The sequence below is a fragment of the Pinus tabuliformis genome, chromosome 7, assembly GCF_031772625.1.
Source record: "Pinus tabuliformis cultivar Carrire ecotype Pingquan chromosome 7, CPIR1, whole genome shotgun sequence".
Taxonomy (NCBI): Eukaryota; Viridiplantae; Streptophyta; class Pinopsida; order Pinales; family Pinaceae; genus Pinus; species Pinus tabuliformis.
The window spans coordinates 1,978,672,765-1,978,682,701 of NC_142293.1; the positions used below are offsets into that span (position 1 = coordinate 1,978,672,765).

General features: G+C 42.4%; 2 protein-coding genes across 2 annotated transcripts; one reads left to right on the forward strand and one right to left on the reverse strand.

Moving 5' to 3' along the window:
- Positions 1-548: 548 nt before the first annotated feature.
- On the forward strand, positions 549-989 carry LOC149256403 (histone H3.2-like). The gene has a single exon (XM_089457417.1). The coding sequence runs from the start codon at positions 586-588 to the stop codon at positions 895-897; it is 312 nt and encodes a 103-aa protein (XP_089313543.1). The 5' UTR covers positions 549-585; the 3' UTR covers positions 898-989.
- Positions 990-8,219: 7,230 nt separating this feature from the next.
- Positions 8,220-9,092, reverse strand: LOC149256404 (uncharacterized). The gene has a single exon (XM_089455356.1). The coding sequence runs from the start codon at positions 9,090-9,092 to the stop codon at positions 8,220-8,222; it is 873 nt and encodes a 290-aa protein (XP_089311482.1).
- Positions 9,093-9,937: the final 845 nt, after the last annotated feature.

Sequence of the window (9,937 nt, forward strand, 5' to 3'; positions counted from 1 at the left end):
TAACCCAAGCACTTCTGGTTTGAACCTCATCATTCAAAACTATATCATCCTAAATTAAACTAAAAAATCATCCTAAATTAAGAAACTTAAATTAAACTACTTAAATCTAAAACGTAGAAAGCAATATACAACTTTAAATGGTTGGTTAATAACTAATAATAAATTTTCAAAATTTGAATTTTTTGAAACTTCTCCCTTAAAAATTAACCTAAAAGATATTTTTATTATAAAAAAGAAAACCTCCCTTAAAAATTAAAATAAAATGATAATTTTGTTATAAACGAAAACCATTTTGTTATTCCAAAATCAAATTTATTATTTTATATAAGTTTAAAAAATTAATTGTTTATAATTTTTTAATTTTCCATTTAACAACGTGATACAATAAACGTTTGTCTAGAAACATGCCCACAACTCAAATAACCATGATTAAAATTAGGAAATGAAAGGACACGCATGACAACTCATATTTAGAAAGCATTTATTTTTAAAATGAAGTTTTAAATGCCATTGAAGTGCGACTAGGTTGAATACGTTGTTCGAAAATAGGGCTTGTCCAAATCTCTGTATAGAGTAAAAACGTTAATGCGAGTAGAAGGACGAGGTTTTAACAATGACAGTTCGAACACCGCCTGCAATGATTGGAAACTTGGATTTGAGCGTACAGAAAAGCTTCTGCGGGAAGCTGCGACTAGCGGAGTGAAAAAACCCCACAGATTTAGGTGGGATTCTGTTGCCCTCCGTGAGATTCGAACATATCATAAGAGCACTCTGGCGTCTTACCAAGGCGCTCACGAATTCAAGACGGTTTTGAGATTCCCATCATCTGCTGTGGCGGCTCTGCAGGAAGCGGCTGAGGCATACCCTGATGGGTTGTTTGAAGACACAAACCTATGAGGCATCCAGGGTTCTTTGGTTGCTAATGTCTGAACGATATGTGGACGTTTGCAATATGTTTGTAAAAAAAATTCACCATGATGATGAAGACGATAGGCATGCATCTGTCACTCGGTAGCAAAGCTTGGTACCAAACTCTAGGACCACATAGGAATTCCTGCTGCGCTTTTAAGGCTTTTGTACAAAGTGTTGGAGGTACTACACACTTAGGACCTTCATTACCGGTACTACACTTAGTTAGAGCATGGGACTACATGCAAGATCTTTTTTGTATGATTTATTCTCTGATTTGCTCCTTCTTTAACTCTGCAAGTAGTTAGTTCTTCTTTATGATTTACTTTCTGATTTGCTCCTTCTTTAACTCCACAACTGACTAATTCTTCTGCATGATTTACTCCATGATTTGCTTCTCCTTTCACTCTACCACTGGGTAATTCTCTTCGGAACTTGTTGTAGGTGTTGAGTCCTCTCATTGATCACCACTATGGTGCATTACCTTGGGATCTTCATCCAGTAATGCTATATCATGAGCATTGTAACATTTTTTTAATTGAATAATTTTTTTTGTTCTTTCAATTTTCTTTTAGTGTACTTTGCTCTGCAAAGCTGTGTGTTCAACCTTTACTAGCTAGATTCATCTGTGCAGGTTTTCTAACACATTTACATGGTATCAGAACCCACAGGTTGCTAGATAAAAGGCACACCAGTGCTTTATTTTGCAGGTATTACTGCTTAGAGATTGAAGATCGACAGAAAAATGGAGTTTGCCAAAGCATCGATCCTAACACCGTACAACTATCACGAATGGAAGGACCAAATGGCTCGATACCTTCGTCAGAAAGGGTTGTACAGGATTACCATGGCTGCAGAAGTGGAACCCACTTCAGCCATAGAGAAATCCAAATACCTCAACCGCATGGATGAGACCTACGGATCCATATGCATGTGCATTTCCCCAGAATTGCAGTTTCATCTATTTGCCTGCAATACTCCCAATGAGATTTGGAAAAAGGTTGAAGAACTCTACGGGAAACAGGATGAGATGAAAGAATATCTACTTGAAGTGGAGTTGCTGTCATTGGATCCACAGAACTATGACAGAATTCAAGACTTCTTCACCAAATATAATGATCTATTGTTGCAACTCAAGGGTTGTGGAATTGACAAATCCAAGGAGGAGAGTCGCCAAGTTCTCTTTATTATGTCAAAGTTCAGACCAAAATACTCCGTCTTTGTGTCTACATTTCATTCAATTAGGCTCGCAACAGGTAAATCCTACACTATGCCTTCTCTCAAAGAGTTCATGGAGTCCCTTACTTTTGAGCAAGATAAATTCCTTGGCATGGGGAAAATCAAACCTCCAAAAGCGCATGCACTCGCTGTGCATGATGACAGCCACAATAAAAATCACAAATCTGATTCAAATCAGAAAAATCAGCAGCAAAAAGACAAGGGAAAAGCGCATCCCATCCAAAGAAGGAAGGGTACACCAAGCCCTTCAATGACTCCTCCGGCTCCAGAAATGAGAAAAGGAAGAAAGGAGACAAATGCACTTACTGTCACCGAGGATTCCATCCGGAATCCTCCTGCATGAAGAAACAAATTGACCAAATGGCAAAATTCCTTCAGAAGCACAACCTTGGGGACCACATCCCTCAAGGCGCCAAGAAGAAAACTGAGGATCCGCCACACGGGAAAGGTAACAATTTTCATGCTTTAGTTGCAATTAATTCTTTCCTTGATGCATGGATTATAGATTCTGGTGCATCACATCATATGGCTGCTGCAAAGGAAGTCTATTCCTCTTTGGATGCATGCAAAGAACCTCCCATCCTCATGGTAGATGACTCACCTATTGAGGTCACCGGAAAAGGTAGAGTGGAACTTTTACACGGAAGCTTTGAAGATGTGCTTCATGTTCCAAAACTTTCGGTAAACCTGCTTTCAGTTTATCAAATCACTCATTCCAGCACCGGAAAGAGAGTGGAATTCACTCGAGATGTAGTGAACATATATGATCGACATAGCAGCTCCAAAATTGCAACCGACGAGGTAAACAATGGAACTAGACTGTATACATTTTTTGAATTTATTGAATCTGAATCCTCCTTATTGCTTACACATGTTGCTGATAATAGTAGGCTTTGGCACGAGAGGTTTGGTCACTTAGATTACAGGGATATGCAGCAGCTAAGCAAGCATGAGATGGTGGAAGGCTTGCCAAATATCAGTTTCTCCAAAGGAGTTTGTGAAGGGTGTGTCCTTGGCAAACATCCTAGAGAAAAGTTTGACACTGGCAAGACTCATAGAGCATCCTCTCCTCTAGATTTGATCCATAGTGATCTCACGGGGCCTTTTCCTCATCCTTCCATCAACAAAGCAAGGTATGTGCTTACATTTATTGATGATTTTTCACGGTATACTTGGGTGTATCTTCTCAGGAACAAATCTGAAGTTTTTGCGCACTTTGAAGATTTCAAAGCACTAGCTGAGACACAGTCAGAGAGAAAGATGAAAGCCCTCCGTACAGACAATGGGGGGGAATATGTTAACACAGCACTTTAGAACCTTTGCCTTGAGTCCGACATATAGTTGTAGTACATAGTTCCATACACTTCGCAGAAGAACGGAGTTGTTAAGAGAAAGAACTGATCTCTCAAAGAGATGGCTTCCTGCATGCTGCATGCTAAGTCACTGCCTCATAAGCTATGGGCTGAAGCACTTAATTGTGCTAATTACATCCAGAACAGATCTCCTCATAGGTCTGTCAAGGATCAGACTCCCTTTGAGGCTTGGAGCGGCATTAAACCGGAGGTCACCCACTTCCGTGTTTTCGGCTCCCGAGCATGGGCCAGGATCCCCTCTGAAAAGAGGAAAGCTCTTGATCCACAGAGCATTGAGTGCATCTTTGTTGGATACCCTGATGGTGTGAAGGGATACCGACTCCTGATTTCCTCTACGGACAAGCTCATCATTGAGAAAAGTGTCAAATTTGAGGAAAGTCTCTCGCATGCACCTCAATCGCCACATGCAGACACCTTTTATCTACCTCATGTCCGAGATGATGACTCAGTACACTCAGATGCAGATACAGAGCATGCAGATGCCGAGGTAGAGCATGCAGATGCAGAGACAGAGTCTTCAGATACAAATCTAGTGCATGCATATGATGATCCACATCCAAGCCCAGATCGGGCTTCCAATAATGAATCAACTTCCCCTGTCATAAATCAGAGAACAAGGAGCTTACGTGAGATATATGCACAAGACCACCCAGCTGCTAGAAATGGTCTTGTGGGGGATAATTATGATCCGTGGAGGACTAGCTCAAAGTTTATTGAGCCTCCTCTTGCCCTCACTACCACTGAACCAACGCCATCCTGGCATTGTCATTTGGTTCAGTCTTCTGATCTGCAGTCTTATGTTGAGGCTGCTAGGCATCCCTCTTGGGAGTTCGCCATGGAGGAGTATAACTCCCTCCTCGAGAACCAGACCTGGGATCTGGTCCCCCTTCCTTCAGGAAGGAAACTTGTCCGATGTAAATGGGTCTACAGGACCAAGAGTGCTGCAGATGGGAAAATCACCAGACAGAAAGCTAGGCTTGTAGCCAAAGGCTTCCAGCAAGTGCATGGCATTGATTATGATGAGACCTTTACTCTAGTAGCAAAGATGGATTCCATACGCCTTGCACTTGCCATTACGGCTGCTCAGGGGTGGGAAGTACATCAGATGGATGTGAAAAATGCCTTTCTTCATGGAAACCTATCTGAGGAGATCTACATGGAACAACCACATGGTTTCATTTAGGATTCATCTTTGGTCTGCAGACTAAAGAAGTCGCTCTACAGCCTTAAGCAGGCCCCGAGAGCTTGGTATGCGAAGATGGATTCTTTTCTCTTATCACAAAACTTCAAAAGATGTAAGTCTGATCCGAATGTTTGCATGCTTAAGACACATGATTCTCTTCTTATCTTAGTTCTGTATGTAGATGATCTCCTAATCATCAGCAGCTCGGCTTCAGCCATTGCTGCAGTCAAGAGGGCCTTGCACGATAGGTTCTTGATGACGGACATGGGTCCATTACACTTCTTTCTTGGTCTTGAGATCAGCCAAGATGTCACAGGTATCAAACTGTCTCAGGCTAAGTATGCACGGGATCTCCTCAAATGATTACACATGACTAACTGCAAGCCAGCACCGACTCCTTTTCTGTCTAGGGTCTGCCTTGAGGATGGAGGTGACACTCCATTAGTTGACAGTATTCTCTACCGACAACTAGTGGGGAGCTCACTGTACCTCACCCACTCCAGACCAAATCTCTCATATGCTGTAGGGGCAATTTCCAGATACATGCAGGAGCCGCATGAGCTACACTGGAATGCTGCCAAGTGCATCCTCCAATATGTGCAGGGCACCATCACCTTCGGGATTCACTATGCAACAGGCACTGCATTGAATCTCCTTGGCTTCACAGATTCTGATTGGGTGGGCGACAACATTGATCGCAAGTCCACCTACGGATATTCACTCAGTCTAGGGTCTGGCCCTATCTGTTTGTCGAGCAAGAAGTAGGTTGTTATTGCTCTCTCTTCAGCTGAGCCCGAGTACAGAGGAGTAGTCAACATCACCATTCAGGTTGTGTGGCTACAACACTTCCTCACTGAGTTGGGCATCTAGTTCCACCAACCCACTGTCATCTGGTGTGACAACTAGAGCACTCTCAAATTTTGCAGGGATCTAGTACAGCGGCAGCGGACGAAGCACATAGAGATCCATATGCACTACATCAGAGACTTAGTACATGATCGAGTCATTGATTTGCAATTTTGTCCTTCAGTAGAACAGACTGCAGACATCTTCACCAAGACATTCACTAAGCAGAAGTTTCGCTCTCTGTGCGATCGTCTTGGAGTGAAGGACACAATTGCTTAGCAACTGTCTTTTCTTCCTCTTTTTTTTTTATTACATTGTATTTTGAGGGGGGGGGGGGGGTTGTCCCACGTGGTTTTCCCTCTTTTCTCAATTTTAGTACAAGTTGCACTGTATTTTGGGTGACCTTTGGCCTTAGTTTCCAGGGCCCATTTTCTATTTTTCCCCATAATGGTGTTCAGGGGGGGTGTTGGAGGTACTACACACCTAGGACCTTCATTACTAGCACATGCAGACACTTAGTTAGAGCATGGGACTACATGCAAGATCCTTTCTGCATGATTTACTCCCTGATTTGTTCCTTCTTTAACTCCGCAACTGGCTAGTTCTTCTTCATGATTTACTCCCTGATTTGCTCCTTTTTTAACTTCGCAACTAGCTAGTTCTTCTGCGTGATTTACTCAATGATTTGCTTCTCCTTTCACTCTGCAACTGGCTAGTTCTCTCCGGAACTTGTTGTAGGTGTTGAGTCTTCTCACTGATCACCACTATGGTGCATTACCTTGGGATCTTCACCCAGTAATGCTATATCATGAGAATTGTAACCTATTTTCTAATTGAATCATTCTTTTTGTTCTTTCGATTTTCTTTTAGTGTTTTTGCTCTGCAAAGCTGTGTGTTCAACCTTTACTAGCTAGATTCATCTATGCAAGTTTTCTAACACATTTACACAAAAGCATGATACTAAGAGAGGAATTATCTCTAAGTAATTATGGCATGAGGCTTCAATATCCCTCATTGTAGAGCTGAAAGGGGGAGCGAAGAGAGCGGCTACTTATGTTACTACGTTTAAGTCTTTCAAGGAAGCTCTCAAGCCTGGTCTTAAGATTTTTTAGGTACAGGGTTTGTGGTTGAGCACTCACTCGACACTAGCCTGGAAGTGGCGGATGTTGGCACTTATATGAAAGTGACAAAGATTTTAGGATGGGCAATAATATGTTGCTATGGCTGCTTGGGTAGTCACAGGGGTATGAAAAAAGAAGATTTGGGATTTGGATTTTTTGATAGAGGGAGGAGTGCTTCAAGGCCGAGGCATTCAAGGGAGCTCCTAAATATTTGGAAGGGAGGACAGCAATAGAAAATCCAAGAATGCGGGCTATGGCTGCTTGGGTAGTCACAGGGGTATGAAAAAAGAAGATTTGGGATTTGGCTTTGTTGATAGAGGCACCTAATGCTTTCGAGAAATCCGTCAGTAACATTTTGAGTTGGCGAGCTTCCTGGACGGATGGATGACCAAAAAGCATGTTGTCATCAACAAATTGCTGGTGAGTAAAGGCGGAAGAGTTATGAAAAGACAAACCTCTTAGGAGCTGTGATTGTTGAGCTTTTTTAATGCTGCGGCCCAACCCTTCTGCCATAATAACGAAAAGAAAGGGGGAGAGAGGGTCTCCCTGTCTAATTCCCTGAGAAGGATGAAAGGGGGAGGAGGGAATGCCATTGATCAGTACAGAAAAGAAGGAGGATATAAGACTCATGACCCACCTTACCCAGGGAGGGGCAAAACCAAAAGCAATAAGAGTATTTTTGATGTATTGCCAGCTTAAGCTATCAAATGCTTTAGAAAGATCTATTTTAAGGAGCATACCTGACTTTTTGGAGTGCTTCAGGGAGTGGATAATTTCATGAGTTAGGATGATGCCATCCGTAATCTGCCTGCCTTCGACATATCCAGATTGCTCAGGCGAAATGATGAGAGGGAGTAGCAGTTTGAGTCTGGAGGCAATGATTTTGGAGACAATCTTGTAGATTATGTTGCACAGGGCAATAGGCCTATATTTGTCAGGGGTGCTGGGTTGAGCTTCCTTGGGAATAAGGGCAATGAATGTAGCATTCATTCCTGGAAACATCCATCTCAAGGTTCTTGATTCCTCAACAACCTGCCAGACTTCCATTTTAATCAGCTCCCAAAAATTGTGGAAAAAATTTGAGGTGAATCCGTCCGGGCTAGGCGCCTTCCCATCCTTCAGTTGACGAACTATCGTTTCCACCTCCTATAAGTCGACAGGCCTGAGAAGTAGTTGGTTATGCTCCTCTGTAATAACTTTAGGGATATTCCTTGTAATTTTTTCTATGGCATGCGATCTGTCTATTTGTGGCTCATGATGAGCTTGCTTGAAATAGTTTAGAAGTTCGCTTTCAATTTCTTCATGAGTTTCCACCTTTACCCCCTGCTCATTTTGAATATGAGTGATGTTGTTATTCATTCTACGTTGGATGGTGGTTCTGTGAAAAAATTTTGTGTTTTTTTCTCCATCCTTAAGCCATCTTATTCTCGATTTTTGCCTCCATAGTGTTTCTGCCTGTTTTTCCCTCTCTAAGATCTGCGACTCAAGATGCTTTTCCTGTTCTGACAGGTCATCTGAACGGCCTTCTATTATAATCCTCTGCTGCAGTCATTTCATATCTTGATCGAGGGTACTCTGAGCCTGGAAAATATTGCCAAAAGAAGAATGGTTCCATTGTTTGATCTTGCCCTTGAGGTGCTTAAGCTTCTGCTGAAATTGAAACATTTTTGTACCATTTGGAGGAGAAAAATTGTTCCATTCTGTGTTGATTAGGTTGTTGAAATCCGGATGAGACATCCAGAAAGCCTCAAAGCGAAATGGTCTTCGGATTGTGTTGCCAGGACGAGTCCATTGAAGAGAGATTGGCCAGTGATCTGACCCTGAGAGCGGCAAGATAGAAGCGGAAAAGTCTCCTCCTATATGTATTGCGTTGTCTGATAGTAAAAATCTGTCCAGACGAGATGCAATCTGATGCAACCCTGCTCTTTTGTTATTCCAGGTAAAAAGTCCATTATTGAATGGCATGTCAATAAGCCAGTTGTTCTGAATAAAATCTTTTAGGTTATTCCCTTCCTTATCCCATCTGTTCCTGCCTCCCCTTTTTTCTTCCAACCTGGTGATCATGTTGAAATCGCCCCCAGTAATCCACAGAGGATGCAGCCTATCAGTGTTGATTGCTGAAAGGGTGTTCAGGATTTCTATCTTGTGCATGGCCTCCTGGGGAAAATACACATTGGTTAGATGCCCATGTATATTGGTCCCTGTGATATGAAACGTTGCTTGAATGAAATTCTTGCTAGCATGGATGTTATTGAGCATAATGGTACGAGCGTCCCATATAACTGCTAAGCCTCCAGACGCCCCAGCGACATCCACTACTGCTGTGAGACATCCTGGCCAGGCTTTTGCGGCAATTCTTTCCAAAGCGATTGAATTGCATTTGGTTTCTTGCAGGAATAGGATTTGTGGTCTTTCTTGCATTATCATATTTTTGAGTAATCTACCTTTCCCTGGGCCATTGAGCCCTCTGATATTCCATGATATTAACTTCATTGGGAAGTGTTGTGGAGGGAGTTATAGTACTTTGTAAGCTTGGAGTACCTGCCTGACTCCACTAACATTTCTCCAATTCGGATTGTTCGTTGGAGATCTGTTTTCCTTCCACGTTTTTTGTTATCTTTGGTAATAGGTTTTCCATCCCAAAGGCTGCCAGTCTGAATACCTAGTGATTTTTGTCTTTGTGCCCTTGCGAGGATCACCTCCAGATTCTCTAGTTGTCGTTCTGGAATTTTGTCATAAGTTTTTGTTTTACATGCCTGCTCTAGGCCTGGAATGTCTAGATCCCCAATATCTATACTTTCTGGTTCCTCTTCCATGTGCTGAGATTCATTTAATTCATCAGTTGTTTCTGTTGCTATTCTGGACTCAGATTGTATATTGTCTACCTCCATTCCTTGAATATTCCATGCTGGGACTTTATGCTTAGCTGAGGGGAAAGGATCTTTGAGCAGGGGATCTTCTTGGAGTGTCTTGGGGTCTTCATGAGCAGATTGCTTGTCCTTCTTTGCCTCCCTCCCTGGGGAAGCGGGATTATCAGAGTTAAGATCATTTTGTCGGGCCAATGCTTCAAAGTTGTTGCTCGTGGAAGGCTTGGAAGAGCTGGCTTGAGGCATCTTAGGATTTGAAGCCGGTTTCTTGTGATTTTTCCTACGACTGGCTACTTTGGTGAAGCCATCAGACTCAGGCTTATCTGGTGCAGATGGGGATGAGGGTTTTTGATTTAAAGGACAGTCCCTAAATAAGTGACCCAAGGCATGACATCTTCT